Source organism: Lotus japonicus, chromosome 5 (genome assembly GCF_012489685.1).
Source record: "Lotus japonicus ecotype B-129 chromosome 5, LjGifu_v1.2".
Lineage (NCBI taxonomy): Eukaryota > Viridiplantae > Streptophyta > Magnoliopsida > Fabales > Fabaceae > Lotus > Lotus japonicus.
In genome coordinates, this window is record NC_080045.1 from 57,687,285 (window position 1) to 57,709,183 (window position 21,899).

The following is a 21,899-nucleotide window of genomic DNA, read 5'->3' on the forward strand; positions in this document are numbered from 1 at the left end:
GTATAAAAAATTCGCCCACACCTGAAAAATGAATTTTTTTAATGATTGCACCGATAGAAAAGAGAAAATCAGAAGATAAAGTGAGAATAAGATTAAAAAAAAAAGTGATTGTACAAGTTTTTTTATCAGCCCCATTTTTTGGTTTTACTTAAAATTAATGCGTTTGTTTCAATTAGAAAATATTGATTTTTGACTGTCGAAAAAAATAGTGACTTTTAACAGTGTAGAAAAGATAATAATTTTTGGAGATTCTGACAAAAACATACTGATTTACCTTTGATTCACTAATTAAAATCACTTTCTTATCTTATTTTTCATCTATCATAATAGATTTTTCTAATAAGTTAATCAAAGTATTTTTCTAATTATCATATTTCAATTTTTTTAAATGATTTTTTAAAATTCATCTTAAAATTTTAAATAAATATTTTTTTGAATTTAAAAATAATTTTTTTTAAATAAGTTGAAACAAACGCGGTCTAAGTGGATTTGCATGCATTATTATATGTGTCATCTTCTTTATGTATTTTTAATTAGTTAAGTAAGAGTGAGTTTTTAGCCTTAAAAACTTAGGTTTAGAAAAAGTAATCTCATACATACTTTTGCGTAGGTTTAATCAAAGTGAATCAACCCGACTCACTAAAAAATGACATTAATTAGTCAATATAACTCACCTTTTTTATGAGACTTTAAACTCATGATCCGACTTAACCCAGCACAAATGATGGGTTAAGCAAACGGAAGCTCTAAATAATGTCTCATGGATAAAAGCTTAACTCGAGTAACGGTGGCTATTTTAGAAAAACCACTTTATTCATGACTACAAATATTCTAAATTAGATTTCAATATTCTAAATTTAGATTAAAATAAAAATAAATTTATTCACGAGTTGACTTGACTTACCTGAATTTCGTTTTGTAGAATTTACTTTTATATTTTTTTAAACACAAATATGTTTTCCAAACTTAATTCTATCATACTTTAAAACAAACAAACCCTGAATATACCAGTTAAATTCCTTAAAAGAAGTCCAATCTTAATTTTCTATCGAGAAACAAGCCCCGTGCTTTATTTTATTAGGTCCAAGAATTAGAAACCATCAAAGTTGAAACTCTTTCTTACATCCTAAGGCAAAACTACACTATCAATACGGCAACAACGTGTAGAGGTATTAAATATTTGTTAAATGTGTTCAACAATTATAATATTTAGCTACCCGATCTGTAACTTACATTCGTATGAGAATGTTGGAAATTAATCTTCTATATATAAGTCACTCATCTCATTATTATTGTCAAAGTAACATGCATCATTAAATCACCTTAAAAAATGTTTTGAACCATTGTTAAAAAAGAATTTTTTTAGGCTAGCGACTGTTACGGTCAGTAGGTTCAATTTCTAACTAAGATTGTTTGCGACTTTGAATTGATTTTATTGAAGTACAAGTTGACCACTTGACCTTATATATTTTCCTGAAGCTTTCAATTTTTTGGTTTGGAAGCTTTTTTCCCTATATTTTCCTTGTTGGTTTCAAAGTTGAATGCGCAGACACGGACATGAGGTTTTGGGTGGGTCCACTTGCTTTAATTTTCCAACAAGGAAAGAGGGAGGATTTTACGATGATGTGCACAAAAATTAAATATATCATTAAACTAGTAATAATAATTCCAAAAAGGCTTTATACAGGGTGGGTATATCAAGGGATATATCCGGCCTTGGCTTCTAGCTTAATTAAACAAGTAAAATTCTATTTCATATAAAAATAGTATCATTCCTTAAAGATCCTCAAATAATGTCCCTCAATGAATATTGTACCTAACGTTCAAATAATAAATATCTCTTTTTCTCTGGCTTTGATGGCTTTGTGTCTGAATTGGTATTGGGGAACTATAGCTAACATGACTAATTGGTCTTGAAACTCTTATTCGAATTGGCCTTGAAAGAATGCAATTCAAATTGGTTATGGCCACTGACATTTTTTGAGCTAGTCTTTAAAGCTTGCATATTCAATTGGTTTCATTAAGCTAGTCTTTAAAGCTTGCATTTTCGAATTGAACAAACAAACTTGCGTTTGAGTTAGGGAATGAGGCTTGAATGTAAGGAGTAGTTGTAAAGTTTATACTTAATTCTATTTTGGTTTAAATATGTTTTCAATCCCAATAAAATTCTAATTATTCAGTTTTGATCCCGGCCCAACTTCTAAAACACCTCACTCGCATTCCTGCCAGGGCAGGTCTCGACATTTTGGAGGTCCTGGGTAAATAATAAAAATGGACCCTTAAATATTTTTTTTTGAGAAAGTTTAAGGGGAACACTACGCCAAAAAAAGCCTTTTACAGCGGTAAAAGTTTGCCTTTTACAGCGATTTGGACCCGCTGTAGAGCTCGCCGCGGTAAAAGACTATACAGCGGTCCGAACCGCTGTAAAAGATAGATTATTTACAGCGGTTCTTTAAGGACAACCGCTGTAAAAAAATTCAAATTTTTTTTGGGCACCTTCTTTTTGGAGGTCTTGGGCTGTGGGCCTGCTTGCACAGGCCAGGGCCGGCCCTGATTCCTGCAACTAATAATCAGTGTCGTACCGATGCATATCTACCATTAAATTTGACATGTATGATAGTTAGACACAAGTTATGTGGCACAAAATTAGGTAAAACTCTGTTAGACACCAAATCATAGTAGTTGTTAACAGTTTCTTTTTTTGAAATCGTTAACAGAGTTAACATGAAGGACTAAAATTATACAATTTCCATGTTGTGGGGATGCAAATGGGACACTTTGAAAGTGATGCTAATTGTATATATCGCTGAACTTGATCGACTTTTCTTCTAGATAATGTTGTATGATCTCATAATTAAGTGTTGATTTCTTGGTGGCATTCATAATTGAGGTAGCTTGGCATGATTCAGCATTGGACCAGAGAGACGGCTCACCATGCTTGACTGCACACCTTTGGCCTCTCCCGAATGAATAATATAATAAAGATTAAACAACAATGGGAAAGTTAAAAATCTTTTAATTAAAATCTTCTAACTTTTTGCCTTTACAAGTAAGAGATGTATATAATATTATCATTTAAATGCCTTTTCTTCCTTGTTTTGATACGTTTGTTTCTTGTTTGGACCAACGGCTCACCCAATGCTCTTGACCACTTTCATGTTGTCTTTTGGCACAAAAAAGAATTTAGAGCCATTAGAAATCTTAGCCTTTAATTATCTTGTTTCCCGGATTTAACACAAGTTCTAAGAGGAGGATGAACCACTTCATGTGAATTTTTCACATGATAAAAATTATTTAAAATTAATATGATGAACTTCGTGATAACTAGAATGTGTGGGCCTCTGTCTTGCCCACACGATATGGACTTCAAGTTGATTTTCTTTTACATATTTTGCTCGGTTTGGCAGATGAGGAGGCCAAACAAAAACCATATTAACCTATTTTTCTTCACTCATGGAATTATAGTTTTGGTCCGACCCATCCGACTAGACAAAAAAGACCTTGGTTTTTTCAAGTGCGGTACGAGTTGAGCTTTAATGGACAAGCCTAAATTCATGCATCCAACATACAGAGGTGGGGTAAAGTTTGACAGGATTATAATGATGTATAAGCTACTGCTATGAAAGAGAGCACCAAGCATACGCCTCCACGGACCAAGGAAGGGAAGCATTATTGCCTCCGCAGAATGGAGGGAAGTGCCGCCGCCACCGAGGGTGACCAAGGAAGTTGTGAACCCTAACGCAGCGCATTGGGGTTTGTTTTTACTAAAAAGATACTATTCATATACTTATGTAACTAAATTCTCAATGTAATTTACTATGAAATTAATTTTCAAGAGAGATGATGAGTGTAATACATTTTTTTATTTTAACAGCAAAAGGAATGAACTTTATTAGAAAAGAAAGCTAAAGAGAATAGCCCTCTCAATGTAATACATAAAAAGGAAAAGTCACAATTTCAAAACGAACAAGAACATTTATTGAACTATTAAGCTAACATTTTAAAGGGATAGATGAAAAGAAATAGCTAGAGGCCAGGGGGTACTAACATTATCCTAAATCCAAAAGATAATAAAGTTCTCATGAAATATAAAAGCATTAATTTCGTGCCCGTGAGGTATTTCCATTTCATTTGTGTCGCATTTTTGGTGGCGTTTATTCATATCAGAAGCTTCGTAGAGGCAGGCCAAACAGCACGGCAGCTCTTGGAAAAGCCGAAACTTCACAATGAAAGCAACAGCTTTAAATTAGTCAATGGATGAATATTTGCATTGTAGAACATTGTCAGGGTGGAGGCAGGAATTTTAGAAGGGGGTGACTGGGATCTAAAGAAATAAAATTTGTAAGAAAATTTCAATTGTTATCAAATAAAGAATACGCAAAAAAATTAGGTATTTTGGTGATAAAAAAAATAATTTGAGTGTAAGTGATAGAAGTATTATATATGAGCATAATCAATATAAGATTAGTTTGAGTGCAAGAGATACTAACCAATGAAAGTTGGAGAGGTTGTTCTACGGTTGATTGAGTTTGTTGTCCGACTACAATGATATTTGGAATATTAATATCTATTGAAGTTGGTGAAACAAATGAAGGTTGTGCTTCTTTCATTGTCTCTCTCTTTTCTCTTAAAGAAAGAGTTAATAGTTTCCTTCCCCTTCGTTTTTCAAGCTAATAAAATAAAATAAACAATTAATTTCAAAATCTATATCATTAACACTAACAATTTCATGAAAAAACATCAAAAATAACATAATAAGAAGGAAGCAGCAGCGCAACAACAATAAAAACTCATTTGTTCAAGACTAAATATCAAAAGAGACTTTTTACAAACATTTGATATGCATAATTTTTATCACTTTTTTTTTTCCAAGCAAAACACAAGCACCACAAATTTAATTTCATATAATCAGAACAATTAAAAAATAAAAAAGATAATTAAATCAATAAATTCGAGTTTGAATTCATAAAAAGCCATACATAAGAAAAATGAAGAGGAAGAGGGAAAACAAAAAGGTTCTAAATGGTGTATCAATTAAACAAATCCCTTCTCTTTGTCTTATTTGAGTTGTTTCTTCAATTAAACAAATCTAATTAGGCAATTTCTTTTTTTTTTTTCTACTCTTTGTCTTGTTTTTTCATTTTTTTTTTCTTTGCTTTTCTTCTTAATGATTTCACGGCTTCACTAATGTAATCTGTTATTTTTTTAAATTGTATAGGGTGAGTGGGTGGGTCCCATCACATGACAAGTGTTTATTAAAAAAAAAAGGAAAAAAAGAAGAGGTGGTACGTGTAAAAAGAAGGTTTAAAAGTTGTTTTTTTATAAGAAGTGCCAAACATGACCTGGTCTTGGAAAACACGAGAGCACTTCAAATTTGGGGATTTGGCCATCAAATTGAATACATGTATATCTGACAGTGAATATTCAATTAGATCTGTGTTTCTCCTTTGCTCTTCTACTTGATTTGGCGATTTCTCTTTTTCTCCTTTGCTCTTCGATTTCGATGAATGTCTCTGTTTTGCTTCTACTTGTTTCGTTTTTTCCTTTGCTCCTCTGTTTTCTGGGTTGGCACGGTGGCAATTTGCTCCTCTTTTGCGCTGTAGCTGTAGAGAAATTCAGCTTCAAATTTTTTTTCTTTGATAAATTTCAAAAATTCAGGGGTGACTAAGCAGGGGGGAGTCACCCCTGTGCCTCCGCCACTGAACATTGTAATGGGTGTCTTCTTCAAAACCCATATTAGTAATTATGCTAATTGATGGCCACACATTATTCTTTTATCCTCACTGAATTAAAATACATAATTGTTTTGTGTGATACATATTCTTGGTCGCATTGGAAGAAAAAAGATATTAAACAATTTATAAGTGAGATAACTCGTATAGTCAAGACTTTAAGATTTTGAGTGAAAATGTGGTGTTGCTCTCTTAGCTCAATGTGGAGATAATTATTTTGAGTTTTATATGTCTCTCTCGCAGCATGACAGTGATATCAAAGTTGATGATTAATGTGGTTACGATGATGATTTTTTTTTTTTCATTTTGTCAATATTGCTTTTTGTATGAAAGTCTTCCTGACAATATGAGATTAGATGGCGTGTCTGTTGATGTGCCCAACAACAGTGCAGTATTGGTGGCTTTAGTTTGAGATAAAGTCGTACTTGAGGAGGGATATATTTATGTGATATCAAGTGTGAATAAGTCTCATATTAAAAGAAAAAAAGTACTGAACCATTTATATAAGTGAGAAGACTCATACATCTAAGACTTTTAAGATTTTGGTCGAAAGATAAATTATTAAGTTCACTTGTGATTTACTTTCTTAGTACAATTAATATGGAATTTTTTTAATATTTTATTCCTCATTCACACGGCCAACTCATATTTCATTCTATTTAAACAATTTTTCGAGTCTTGTGTATTAAAAAAAATTATTACGAAAGTTCACTCATCATGATATGGATGTTGTATGCTCGATATGATTACCTCCTATATTTGTATTAGACAAAATTATTCTATTAATCATTGTTATTTAATTCATCTTTGTACTTAAGGGTCCCCTCCTTGTTGACTTCAAAGTCATTCGCTTATGAATTCTTCTGCAAGAAACCAATAATTTGACAAAATTTACTTTATGGGTATTCTATATTCTCCTTGTATTATTTTATTTCATGACACGAAATGGTCTCCGGAGACTCCATGGATTCACACGGATATGGATAGTTTTGGAATGGGGACTTTTCCTTTATGCTTCGTTTGTTTGGAGAGAAAAGGAGAAGAAAGATTTTGGCTAGATAGAAAACACACATACGTCCCAATACATTTTCATTTGGATTGGTTACCCAAATGGAAAGAAAAGAAAATGATTTATCTACCTACTAAACATACCTGGCCCGACTTGCATTTTGTTAAATTGTTTCCATTTTTTTACAAGTTCTTGTCACTTGAATTTTACCATAACTAGATTTTGATTTTAAAAACTATTTAAACAGTATTCAAATTGGAATTGGGACTGTGAAAGGGGAAAAGATGAACTAGAGACATTTTTGTAGGAGGCGTTTAACATGCACCAGTTTTTTCTGGTCCATGGTTGCACCACTCTCCTTTTGACCTGCTATTGCAGGTTTTCCGGTTAAAAAAAAAACAAAAAATACATATTTATTAATCAAAATATTAGAGTATGATTAGTGAATTATTAGTGGATAAATTATCCTCCTCCTTCCTCAAAGTTTCATCAGAAACCCCTACCACCACCGCCACCACCTCCAACCCTCAATCACAGACACAGAAAGCTATGAACCTCTTCAGATCACAAACCCCCGCCCTCAATCGCAACCCACCCTATCCCCAAAACCCATCGCCCCCAACCCCCATCCCTAAACCCAAAAACCCAGAAACCCATGACAACCCAGAGAAGAAGAAGAAGAAGAAAAAGCATAGGGTGACCTGGGAAGAGCGGTGGTGGTTTGCGCGGCCACCAAGGAGTGTCGGCGCCGGCGCCGCTTTCGGTGTCGGGATCGTTCAGGGAAGGGAGAAGCGACTTGGAAGAAGAAGTGGATCCACGTCACCCCTTCATCCTTCAACTGTAGGATCACGCGCTTACCACTACGCCAAAACCAATTGGTGTTAGTGAGGGCGCAACGTTATTTCTTATAGCGTAGCAGACAGCGCCCCGTTTCGAATGCTACCTGCAGGCAGGATGCTGGCCCACCTGGACCCAACAATCCCCCCCCCCCCCAGCACCTGCCAGCCAAACTAGCTGCACAGCATGCCTTCCGTGGGATTCGAACACGGGACCTGGCTCTGATACCACTTGTAGGATCACGCGCTTACCACTACGCCAAAACCAATTGGTGTTAGTGAGGGCGCAACGTTATTTCTTATAGCGTAGCAGACAGCGCCCCGTTTCGAATGCTACCTGCAGGCAGGATGCTGGCCCACCTGGACCCAACATCAACAACAACACTTCTCAATCGCATAACAACAACAAACCTTCCTCTCGCCTCCTTCTCTGTCGCTAGACCCCTATCACTGCCCCTTCCGCCACCGTCGAAGAGTCCCAAAGCGGTTCCGACAACGTGTCAGACGAGCCACCCAAACGGAAGTTTCGTTACACTCCTGTATGTCTATTTTTGTTGTGGCTTTTGTGGAACATCTTGAGATTTTGCAATAGAAAGTGTTTGTTATGGAAGGAAGGGTGTTGGGGTTTTTGTCCGATGAAGAATGGCAAGGGTTCCAGATCGTGGTTGGTTTTCCTTTGGGTGTCTGGGTTTTGGCTTTTAGTTTTTGGGTATTTTCTTTGTGTGGATTTTGGCCTTAGAACTTCCAGATCCAACGAGGAAGTTGGTGCAGAGCCTAGTGAAGGTGAAGATTGTGATGACGGAGAAGATTATTGATTATAAGGTTGCAGATCTTCAGTTTTGTTCTCCATATTTCTGTGCTAAGTAACTTTGATTCGAACTTTAGGCTTTGTGTTGGTTAAAGTTTGCAATTGCCGTAATTTTTCAAAAAGAAACATTCAGATCCATGATGTTTTGGTACATGAAGATGAATAGGATGAAGGTAGATGAAGATGGTGGAGGGTTAATTTATGAGGAAGATGGGTAATTAATTAAAGATTAAGAAAATGTGTTTTTTGATTTTTTTTTTAAAAACTTGCTATTCTGAGTCAAAAGGGGGTGGTGCAACTTTGCACCACCAAAAAGTGGTCCATAATAAATTTTTCCATTTTTGTAAAGATGAAAGTTATTCAGAGTCTTCTTGGTAAACGGAACCAAGTTGACCATGTTTTTTTTTTAAAACAAATCATGACAGAATATTAAAATGTACGGCATAGAACTCAAAATATCCCCTGTTATGAGAGAGTTAACCTCATGAGCAACTTCCTCTGGTCACACACTGCCAACATAGGAGGAAGCATTTTTTGCAAAAAAGTTTGCAACACCATTGCCATTACGACGAACAAAAATAAGAGAAATAAAATCAAAGGAATTACAAAACTGAAAACAGTCATCAAGAATAGTAGAAAGATAATTTCTACCATCTGGAGGTTTTTTTCACATCTGAAACAAACAAACTTTTTCTTTCTTGAATGTGTTGACCGTTTAAGATATAGTAGTGGTTATTCTAACAAATGATTTTTTTGAAGATTTAATTTCATGACCTCATCCTTAAGGAATTTACGTCTGTCTACGGCTAAACCAACAATTTCGATGGCCATGCCTTCTCTAAAAGCATGTATGACTTCGTATTTCGTATTGAAAATATTTGGTAAACACATAAAAATGTACATACTTGTATTCATATATAAAGAGAATATAGATAAATGATAAATATGATATATAATGTAATGTGATATAAAGTAAAATATCATAAATGAGAAAGGTATGATATACGGAAGGTGTCGTTACTATATATTCATATATGAAATAATTTCATATACGAATTTTCAATTTTATTGCCCTTGGCTCTTTTTAATGGGAACTATTTTAGGTTGATTTGGATATGAGAAACTCCCAGCTGGTTTCAAAGCACTCCAAGTGGTGGGGCCACGAAAGAAGAAAGCTTGTCACCTATTGGATAAATGTGCATATTTAAAACATAATGACAAAAAATATTAGATAGAATAATAAGAAGAAATTAGGGGGAAAAACAAGATAAATAACCTTTTTTTTCCAGTTCAGTATAAACACCACCTCGTACGTATTCTTCCTCCATCACTACGGCTTTGTTTGGCTAGGAAAGAAAAGTGAGAGGAAAGAAAGGGAAAGAAAAGAGAGGAAAAGGAAAGAAAGTGAAAGGAAAGAGAGATGATTTTTTATGTTGTTTGGTATGAAGGAAAAAGTGGAAGGAAAGAAAAGAAGTTTGTGACAAATTACTATTCTACCATTAACATATATTTTTAACAAATATTGTACAGCTCTCATTTTAAAATATGTTTTCAAATTAAAAATATTCATTATTTTTAAAATCTAATAAAAAGGGAAGACAAGTATCCATTTTAGATTTAAGGCATACAAAGTAGAAGTTAACCAAAAAATAAATTAACGGTGAAAAAGGCATAGGTAGATAAGTGAATAATCAAAAGAATAAGGACACAATGGTCATTTACACAAGATCTGCCCATTTCCACTCTTTTCTTTCCAATTTGGACGGAAAGTTTTTCATGGCGGGACCCACTAAAAAACATTCTTTTCCTCCCCTTTCTCTCCAAACCATGCAGGGGAATATGCATTGGTTTTTGTGTTTTCTTTCCACTCCTTTCCCTCCCCCTCAAACCAAACACACTGTACAAGTTAAGAAACATGGAATAAAAGCTCGATGTAGTTGAACTTGACCGAAACCTCAATTTATTGTCCCTTCTCTTAATATTTATGGGGCTAATTGCACTTTTAGTCATGTAGTTTAGACTCTTTGTGATTTTAGTCATTCATGTTATCATGTATTTCTCCATAGTTAAGTATTCATATAATTTTAGGAATAAATAATTTTTTGTACCAAAAATAAATAAATTTGATTCCTTTGCCAATTTCGTAGACAAATATTCTAAGATCTCCATTTCCTATTCAAATGATTTAGGAAAAAGTTAAAAGTAATAAAATTATATTTACCAAACTAGTGTGTTATTGAGAAAAAGCAACGGACGCCGGGCCACAGGCAATAAACCGTGGCCTAAAGTCGTAAAATGTCACTATTCTTGCAACGGTTGCGGAACCGTAGCCTGTACCTTTTCACATTCACACTAAAATTCACCTTCTCCAAAAAATTCGTATAAAATTATTTCCACTTATGACAAATGAATTTGTATATGTTTTTATAATTTCATATGAGTTTATTATATTTATTATTATTTTTTATAGATATTTATTTTTAAGAACAAAAGTAAATATCGGCTTTTCATTTCTTTAAATGTTTAAAATAAATATTACAGGCTACGGTTAAAAAAACGTGGCTAGAACCGGTGTTTAGGCCACACTTCCCTTAGAGCATCATTATCCAAGAAACTCATTAGAGTTTCTAATTTAAATTTTGGTAATGCCACGTCATTTAAACCACTTTAATAAACTCTACTAACTTTTTACTCCAATCCAGAAATTCTAAAAAGTTTCTTAAATGGATCCCACAATATACCCCACTACTTTCTTGTAAATCCAGTTACCTATTTATTTGCTTTTTTATTTGTTTTTTATTTATTTTTTAATCATTAAATTTAGAAGAGAAACTTTGAGCAAAGTTGCTTGCCACGTGGAGAAACTTAATTTTCTACAACAGCTAAGAAACTTTACTTTAGATGACATGTCATAAAGAAACTCACAAAGTTTCTTTGTTGCTGATGCTCTTAACCGTTGCATTTTTCGACTTTAGGCCACGGTTTATAACGGTGACCCTGCTTCCGTGGCTTTTTTTTCTCAAAAACACACCCGTTTGGTAAATATGATTTTTTTAACCCTTTTTTAGTAAATAATTTTTTTTCACATTATTCATATTTTTTTTTTCCTTTTTGCAGTCCTTTAAAAAAATCATCCTTTTGCATTTATGTTATATTAGTAATCATCTAAGCTGGATTAAAAAGAAAAAAAAAAGTAGTCATCTAAGCTTATACCTAAGGCAGTATTGTCTCCATCTCATTAATAAGATTGCAGGCTGTATGGACCTTGCATTAAAAGTTTGGGTCTCATTTTATTGACCAGTTCAAACAATGCCATGGTCCTTCATGAAGCCATATCAAGCATTTGGTTTTCATTCATTTAATTCTCCTATGGAAGATTTCTCAGGTTGATTAACTAGAATTAGGCAGAGGCTATGTCCTCTTCACCCGTTTTAGCTCATGGTTAGCTGTTATTTTGTTTCGGGGCCTAGCTCTTCCATACTTCCATTTAACCAAAAATAAAAGAGACTGAAGACTGAAGAGTGTTCCCTTAAAAGTTTTTTTTTTTGAAGGAAAAAAGTTTTTTTTTTTTGAATTTCCCTTAAAAGTTAAAATGAAATGATTTGTAAATCCTCAAAAGAATATTTAAAAAATGAAATAACACAGAACATTATGCCGAACATGGTTAGAATATAAAATTCATAATTGGAATTTGGAAAGATTTTTGTTATTTTAAAGATGAATGATTCAGTAATACTGCATGTGCATCACCTAAAATTTAGGCTTAGAGAAAATACTTTTTTGTTCAACTTAGGGCTTTTACAAATCATACTAACATTTGGGCCAGATTTGAGTTAAAACTAGCAAAGTTTAAAAACTATGAGGCCAAAGTTTTATCACAAGTTTTATTTTGTTTTGGGCCAGATTTGTTCTACTATTTACATAAATCTGATTAAAATTAGAGTGAAACTGGGATTCACTCTAAGTGTTTGTAGTTTTTCAAAGTTTGATTGTATCCAATGGTTTGTAGCTTTATCTGGTGCTTGTTGGTGTATCCCAGCTTATACTTGTGTATTTCCTGTTATGGGCACGGCCATTGGGCCTATCTTTTTTAATATCAGATCTCCTTGACCATAAAAAAACCTGGGATTCATACATCCTTCTTTAGAGGATGCTTAAGCAAGTCATATCAACTATCTTTCATGTCAATTTTGATTTCACCGATGTGGTTTTTTCAAAGTTCAGTACTCTCCTGTTAGTTTGTAAGGGGATTCAATTCTATAAATTCATACCATGTTCATGGAATACAAGAGGAACATCTTATATTCCAAATAAGGAAAACAGAAATAATAGAATCAAATAGCGCTACCAACGAACTCGAGTTTGAATCATCGGATCCAATATATATATATATACATGGCTCGCTTTTGCGGTATGCTAAGAAAAAGAGAAGACGAGAACAAAAACAGAACAGTTTCTACATTAGAATATTTGCAAGCCAAATTATCCCCACCCCTAGGGAGGGGTTGAGTTATAAGTTTTAGACACCCTGGTACAGTAATTGGTATTTTGGTATACGTTCAGGTGGGAGCGGGCAATTCACAATAAGCTTTCCTTTCATTGCTCCTCTGAATATTGCCTGCAGCAGTGAAAAAACAGTTTCATGATTTCTGCTAACCTGGAAGCAAACATGTCCAGATATTAACTGTGAACTGGAAAGAAATCAAATTGTTTTAAAGAGATTTTTAAATGGTATAGTTAAAACTGAAACAGAAAATTATCTATTAGAACACTCCAATTGTAGAGTTGCAAATGAAATATGTTAAACTCATCAAGTACAGGTTGATCTAGGAATTAGGAACTTGAGGAAAGAAATAAATTTTTTAAATATTTAAGTAAAATGACAGATCAGCAGTCACTTTGTTTATCTATTGAGAGAAACACTGATAGGAACAGAGAATTATATTATAGAATAATTATACAAGCGCTGGTTTTTGAGAGCCAGCCTCTCCTAGTTCTGGAATTTGAGAGTCCAGACCTCTCCCACCATAACACACAACTTCTGAATAATCCTAACAGAAGATACAACTCCTATTTATAACCACTCCTAAATTATTTAAATTCAAACCATAGCAGTTACCTAACTGCTTTAATCATAAAATTACCCAACTAATAAATTAAATAATAACTTCCTAACTGCTACTGTTCACGAGTACTGTTCATGCAGTTTCCTATCAAACACTTAATCCTATCCTAGTAGTGTAGTGGGTTGAAAACAACAGAGTTTTTAACTTTTTTTTTTTTGAAATCGAGTTTTTAACTTTTGTTATTCATTTTAATTTGAAAAACGCCCCACATAGTGGGAGCTTTGATGCACCAGGCAGCCCTTTTTCATTTGAAATGAAACACAAGGATGGCCCTGGTCCATCTGTGGCAAGCACTCCTATATATGCAAACCATATGATCAACATCTATTACTAGTTTAACAATGAATTCAGCATTCAATAAAGAATTTGCAGATCATTCCAAGTTTCCAACCATTCAATGATCCACATGAAAAACATTTTTAGTCCAAAAACAAAGATAAGTACCTCTACAACATCTATGAAGTCTTGCTTTTTGTGAAAAGCACAAACCCATTTAGTATGATCAGCAGTCCTACAATTGTAAAACAAAATGTCAAGAAACTTACTGTCTAAATTCATTGATTCAAGTTAGAACACAAGATAAACATAGCTAACAAGTTGAGGAAAAAAAATTATCTTTCCTAAAACTGAAATGATGACATCACAAGATACTACTTCTTGAATTCCAAGTTAACCTTTGCCGAAAGAGATTACAAAATACCAAAATAAAGTAGTGCACTGGTTTGTATTGACACCAACTAAAGCTCTTTATAAAATGAATTTTAACTGTACTCCAAAGATGATGATTTTTTCATATAAACAGGTGTGCCTTTTAGATATCAACATTTCATGTAACTAGAGCCCAATCACAAACTTAATTACACTTCATATGATTGCGAAGTCACAAACTAAACTTGAATGATAAGACCTCTACCCCACCCAACCTTTGAGTGATTAATTAGTTCAGATTGCATTAATCCGAGCAAAAGGATAACACTTAGTTTTACAGCAAGCTGGCTTGATAATAAAAATAGCTAATTTGACCAGTATACAACAAGCTGGCTTGATAATAAAAATAAGCTAATTTGATCAGTATTGTTTCTCTGAGTAATTTTTACCATAAAGACCATCATGCCTCAACTTTTGATCATTCAAAAACTACTAAGTTACACTTGTAATTAACAGATCATCAAACATTCATGAAATTAAAAATTTTCTAAGCCCTCAAACTTTTACTCCATAAAAAGTTATTAAAATATTATCTATATTCTACAATACTAGGTGATTTAATACAGTAAGGCATGTCTATTAAATCCAACCAAAAAGAGGTCAAAGATAAAGCAGTAAAACAGAGAGAAGTAATAGGAATAACAACTCCAAGGCAACTGAAAGAGAAAATAGAACTGTTTAGTTAAGCAAGTTCAGAATTCATGCAACCTTATTTCAACATAGACATATCCTTCCTAAATTATTTAAATGACAAATTAATTTGATCAATACAACTGTATTTGCACAGCTGGAAAAGTAACTAAAGGAAGGCGTTTCTAAATTCCACAGATAAACTCTCTTCTCCCCTCTCCTCAAACCCACACATGACGTCCAACACATACACATCATTCAAAGTTTAGACACAATTTAACAGTGCTATGAAACTTGAAGAGAAAATACTAGTTCCAGTTTTCAGACCTTCTATCAGCCATGTTTCTTATCTTCAACTTTTCATGACGGCATGATCTCGATTAAAGGAGCATACTAGCGCTATTGAACAAATAGTAAATGAAGTCTTGCTATCTACTCTGGCACTTACCTATGCATATAACATATTAACCAGGTATAGGTCATAGCATTAATAGACTCTTTTGGCAGGATCAGCATCGCAGATTCAAAGGGAAAGAACTCAAATTCAAATATTAAAATAAAAAAAGACAGAAAATTTCACCACTTCCTAAAATATGAATGAAGTTCTCTTGTTGAAAGCAATACTTGTCGAGGGGGATCATAACTGTACTCTATGAGTAAATCATCTAACACAGCATCTCAAACATAATGCAATGAGCAACATGTCCGTTGAAGAAAAATGTAAATGAACCAAAACAGAAAAGGAAGCGAGAAATTGAGGCAAGAAAACAAAAGAGCAGATAGCACCATACCCAGAATCCATTTTCATGTGATGGGCATTGAAGAAAAACACAGTAGATGGTATCAAAGTGATGTCAAAATACTTGACATAGACTTGAATGTCTGGGGAATCAACATCAACCAGTGCCACTGTTGCAAACTTGGACACATCCCTTGCTGCTTTAGAAAGCTGTATCAACAACATGCCACCATAAGCGTAACAAAAAAGGTTTCATTTGGGAAAATTAAAAAACAATAAAATTATGGGCTCCCAAGAAAAAAATTTGAGAAAGAAACGATAAAATTGAAATGCATGAAAACAAATGATGAAGGGAAGGGACAGCATACAATTTGATCGAGCTGGAGACAGACAGGGTCAGAGGCACGACCAAAGCGGAGGACAAGGACCTTATCGATGGTGTCTCTGATGATGGAATCCACTTCTTTCTTCTTCGACAACGTTGTTAACATGTAACTCATTCTCCTGGACCACAATTTTAGAACACGCACTTCAATCAGTTTACCTTAATTCGTTGAGGTGGAGCAAGTATGAAACAACAATAACGATCAAGACTCTAGCAACTCTTGTTGTAATGATAAAAAAATTAATAAAGTTTTGGAATTGAATCAATTAACTGCACAAGGACTCAATCAAGCATGCCAATAGCTCCAGCAAATAAATCTTTTGTACACTATCTGCCATCCTACCTAATTCTGCTATGTTATAATCAGTACAAATAAAGACAAATCAACAATGCATTCATTCCTCATGAAGCTATAACGAAATAGCTAACTAGTTCAGTTACTTGCAAGTAAGGGAAACAAAGGTTATCCAGATTGAGCTTGCAAGATCACATGTAATAACTACTTACAATTATTGTCCTGGTGAGTGGTGATGCAATTACTATTAATTCTTTGGCTGCTGCAACATTGACAGCTTTTGCCACAAAAAAACAGAGCTCTACATTGACACATAAGAAAAAACATTCACCAAAACATATAAAGCTATACCTTTCTTCGGAGGTTGGCTCGCTGTGTTATTCTCTTGCTGTTTGCAGCTCCGTCCACCACTTATGACCACAGATTCAGGGTTGTTCAGAATTAGGGTTCGCTTCAGAATGAGGACCTTGTTGTTGTTACTGTTTTGTCGCCAAATCCCTCCCCCTATAATATTAAAAATTGAAAATGCAGTTCCACCTTTCTTAAGTTATCATTAATTAGCCCCATAGTCATTAAGGAAGCATATTGTAAAATACCCCAAGTTAGCAAATCTACCATTGTGGATGCCCATGCAGAAAAACAACTCATGCAAATCAAAGGAATCTCACTTAAAGAATAAAAATCACAAATGGTCCATCACAGGCATAATCAAACAAATAGTGAGAAACAAATGAACCAATATCTACATGAATCAATTTTTTATCTGAGAAAGATCATCCTTAGTAACACCTCAAACTATTAGCAATGTCAAGAAAACATTATTCCACTGTTCCAAAATTCAACAAAAGGGCAATTCAAAAATTGATATTAATTTATGTCAAGAAACAAACACAGAAGACTCATCATCTCAGGTCTCAAATCAACCAACAGAGATATATTGTAAATGAAATAAGGTAAATAGAACACAAATATTTACCGGCGCTGTGGAATGACAAGGACGAACGGTGGCGGAGACTCACGGTGGTTCGACTGGAGCGTGTACGTGTACGTGGTGGCTGCGCTCAGTCAATGACTGAAGGGTGTGGAGGAAACAAGGGACGAAGGGAGAGGGGATTTGGGTTTGGCGCCCCACCCATTAGACCCTACGTCCCAGCTTTTTTTTTTATCCCAAAAGTACCCATCGGTAAATGATTAACCGATATAAATATACGCATCGTAACCGTTATTTTTCCTCTGTATGAACACCTTCATACCATTACCAGAACACAAAGAACAATATCGGTTAATCATTAACCGTTATGATTTCTGTCAGTTTGATCACCTTTTCACCATTACTCCTCCCTCCACCAACCCCTTCACCATTACTCCTCCCTCCACCTGCCCCCCATAACTCGCCCACACAACCTTATTCCACCATTACTCCACTCCTCCCTCACATTTCACATTCCCACCACCACCACCATCTCCACATTTTCCACCACCACCACCACCAACACCACCTCCACCAAGGAGAAGCTCTAAACTCCTGGTAAGTGTTGTTAGCTTTTTGGTACTTTACCTCAGTAGTTAGTTGTTAGTTTAAGTAGTTAGTTGTTAGTTTAAGTAGTTAGTTAAGTTGGTAATTTAGGCTGCTGTATCGTGAACTGTATCGGTAAATGAATTTCCGTTATAGGACCGGATTTTGATTTGTCGTTAATGGGTCGGATATTGATTTACCGTTTTGGTTACAGGGATGACAGAGTCCTTTTTTTTTTGGTGAATCACAATTGATACATGCTGCTGGATTGGAAAATGATAATCCAGAGGAGCAACCATCACTAGTTGAACCTCCGATTATATCTATAGATGTCTCTCATTTGTATCAGACTGATCAGGTACTATTGGCCCAATATTTTGGCCCAAGGACATTCGGCCTAAAGCACACAAGGCAGTCGAATTCGGACTAAAGAAAGGAAAGGAAAAATGCACCAAGTTAAATAAGCAGTCGAATTCGACAACGGGAACCATTGCTACAAACACGGGCACATTTAACATGTGCAGCATTGACCAAGTCGGATTCTCGCCACGATGGTTGAATACGTGGCCAAGAAGCGGTTGAAGCAGTTGAGGCACACAATCTCCATCACTGCACAAGGAACTTCCAAAACCAACTGCAAATCGTGGGAAGAGGGGATCAGACCCACTAACCCATCCAAGAAGAAGAAGAAAACCGCCAAGGACATGCTCTATAAATAGGAGAATTCAAGTCAAAAAAGGGGTTCCCAACTCAACTCTGAAAAACTCACTAAAACGCTCTAATGTCCGCATCAATGAGACTCAAGGAGCAAGACGTGATGATGAAGGAGTACGTTGTAGAACCAGTTGTTTATCTTTCCTGCATTTAAGCTTGTCGCGTTACCTGTTAATTTCCTGGGATTTACTAGTCCTGTTGTTTACTTCCCTGTCGAAATTTACGTTTCTGGCAGTTTTCTTTTTACTTTGTTACACTTTGATCTTCATGTAATTGATCCGTGTTTAATGAAATCCAGTTTCTTTCGAATTTTTCATCGTTGTCGAAAATATCAACTCACACACAACACTTTGGCAAGACGTTTTCCCAAAAAGACCCCGAATCTAAACTTTCTTTAGTCGAACTAAGAGGATATTTGTTTACTAAAAACCACTGTAAACAAATTGGCACACATGGTGGGACCGTTTTTGTGAAAACTAAGTTTTACAAAAGCGTTTTGTGTGTTTTGTTTGTTTGTTGCATGCTATTTGGTACTTGTTACTTGCCTTGCTTGTGATTTACGTTGTATATGCACTTGAGAAGTGGTAGAACTGTGAGTATGACAAGCAATCGAGGGAGAACCTCCCCTCAAGGGTCCAACGTGGTTAGTCAGGGCAGTCCCGGGGGAAGTAGCGGTAACAATAACGAAGAAGTATATACTGGGATGGGGACTGGCACCACTATGCCCACCCAGAGCGCGGCAATTTCTGCAGTTGCAGAAATGCCTGTGTCCACATCCGTGCAGGCACAAATTGTCCCAACGGTCACAAGGGGAGTGACCAATGTGCCACCAACCTCATTTATGCATAATGTGTCTTTGCCCACGAGAGACATGCCTTACGGTATGCCTACATCTATAATGCAAGGCATACATGGTACGTATTCGACGTTCCCCGAGAATATTCCCCCATTTAGCATACCCCGTTTTGGGGCAAATGGGACAATGTTGAACTTAGGAAGTCGAGTTAGTCCTCCTGGCCCTACCCCCGGGCCCAGTTCACAAATTTATTTGTCTACAGGTATGAACTCTGGTTCACTCCAAGCCATTAGGCAGCAAGTGGATGATAGTAACCATGAAATGGTTAACATGCTATCTCGACAGATAGGTGAAATAATTAACCCCGTGCTCCAAAATAATAATGCCAATAATCAGCATTTGGCACATCAGATGGATCGTTTGGCTACAGCCCTGGGGGCACCGGTCGAAATCCAACCGGCACCAGGGGTTAATCAAATCCCATTGCCTAACCAGTTCCCACCTCCTGTGCGCTATCAAGCGCCACAACACCAAGACTTGGGGACAAACCCTTTGTTTGGAGGAAACGAGGCAGTGCAACCACCATTGCAAAATGTGTATATGGTGAACAGGGATGAGCAAGCTGATGGTGTGCTAGAAAGAATTCGACACCAGAACGCTTGGGGGCAAAAAAATGTTGCTGCGGTAGTGGAACAATTGTTGAACCAACATGGCTTCAACGTAGGTTTCGCGAATAGACCCCATTTTGTATCGGCCTTTACAGAAGAAGTTCTCGAATCTGAACTTCCTCGAGGCTGGAAGGTCCCTAAGTTCACCAAGTTCTCTGGGGATTCGGGAGAGTCTACTGTAGAGCACATTGTCAGGTACCAGATCGAAGCAAGGGACTTAGCCATCAATGAAAATCTGAAAATGAAGTACTTCCCAAGTTCTTTGACTAAGAATGCGTTTACCTGGTTCACCACCCTCGCCCCAAGGTCAGTCCATACATGGGCCCATTTGAAAAGAATTTTCCATGAACAATTCTTTAGGGGAGAGTGCAAGGTGAGTTTGAAGGATTTGGCTAGTGTCAAAAGGAAAACAGCAAAGTCCATTGATGATTATCTAAACAGGTTTAGGATGCTTAAATCGCGATGTTTCACTCATGTCCCTGAACATGAGCTAGTTGTCTTAGCCGCTGGGGTCTAAAGTATTCTATTAGAAAGAAAATTGATACTCAGTATATTCGAGATATGTCCCTACTCGCAGACAGAGTGAGGCATATCGAATTACTAAAGGCTGAAAAGTCTGAAGAAAATGCCAAGACCACTAAGTGGCCAAAGAAGGAAAAAGTAGCGTATATAGACGCTGATCCAATGTGTCAAAATCCGTGTGTCTATCGAGAAATCTCTGCAAACGTTGACATAAATGATGTCAATTTGGCTGAGCTCCAGCCAGACGATCCTTACGTTTGTAAAGCATTGAAACCATATGAAAACAAACTTGGGGAAGAAAGCCCCAAGGATACCACTCCTACTGTGAAAACTTACACTTTTGATGTGACCAAATGTGATGCAATTTATGATATACTTGTGTCTGATGGTTTGCTTGTGGTCCCTAAAGACCAAAAGTTTCCTTCTCCTGAACAAAGGAAAAGGAAGAAATATTGTAAGTATCACAACTTTTTTGGTCATTGTACCTCACAGTGTGTTCGTTTCAGGGATCTTGTGCAGGGGGCATTGGATTCAGGGAGACTCAAGTATGATGAGAAAGCTAAAGGACAAATGAAGATTGACTCTGATCCGTTGCAGGTGGCTGAGACCAACTATGTGGAACCTTTCCATATTTGCATGGTCGATATTTCTGAAAAGCTAGATTTGGGTTTGACACTCGGGGAAGCAAAAGAGAAAAACACTGCTGTCGAGGAACCAGAGATCGAGAAAGAGGTGAGCTTGGATGAAGTCTACCCCAAGGATGGAGAAACTCTTGTTGAATTTCTATCCCGGAGCAAAGATGGCGAGAAAGAAGTCATGTTGTGCCCTCGATGCAGCGCCGTCTTCGACAAGTCCGCAGCCAAAGCCTACCAGGATTCTGAAATGAAAAAACATTATCAAAAGAAAGCGCCTGTGCTTAGAAGGCTGAAGTATCCCCACGAGGAGTGGGTTGAGAGAGACCAGGAACTCGATGGCCATAAATGCCAGAAGTTAAGAAGCAAGGACAAGACTTACGTCCCCGATGCTGGATTACTAAAAAACCAATGGTTCAGGCCAGCACCTCCAAGGCCAAAGCAACACCAAAAGTGGCAGAAAATCGACTTGGGCCAGGGATCTTCTTACATCAACAATTCTCGTGTGTCGCGAAGCTACTCCTATGGCTCCGGGAACTACTATGCTCCTGAGCAAATGACCAGAACTCAGTTTAGACGTTTCCTGAGGAAAAGGAAAGCTGAAAGGGAAAGAGGTGGCAAGTTTCGTTCACTATGAGACATAAAGCCAGAAGACAATCCTAGCAATGAACCTAGTGTGGCGTCAATTATCAATCAGCTGGACCACGCCATCAAACAGGGAACAACTGTGCCACCAAACCCGGCCAAAGAAAAAGGAAAATAGGCTGCTGAAGATGAGGATGA

At 36.1% G+C, this 21,899-nt stretch overlaps 1 protein-coding gene across 1 annotated transcript; it reads right to left on the reverse strand.

Annotated features, from left to right (window-relative positions):
• Positions 1 to 12,711: 12,711 nt before the first annotated feature.
• On the reverse strand, positions 12,712 to 17,426 carry LOC130720931 (uncharacterized). The gene is made up of 6 exons (XM_057571636.1): positions 17,245 to 17,426; positions 16,620 to 16,772; positions 15,957 to 16,092; positions 15,641 to 15,798; positions 13,956 to 14,022; positions 12,712 to 13,003 (listed from the first exon to the last, which is right to left on the reverse strand). The coding sequence occupies exons 3-6, from the start codon at positions 16,086 to 16,088 to the stop codon at positions 12,905 to 12,907; spliced, it is 456 nt and encodes a 151-aa protein (XP_057427619.1). The 5' UTR covers positions 16,089 to 16,092; positions 16,620 to 16,772; positions 17,245 to 17,426; the 3' UTR covers positions 12,712 to 12,904.
• Positions 17,427 to 21,899: the final 4,473 nt, after the last annotated feature.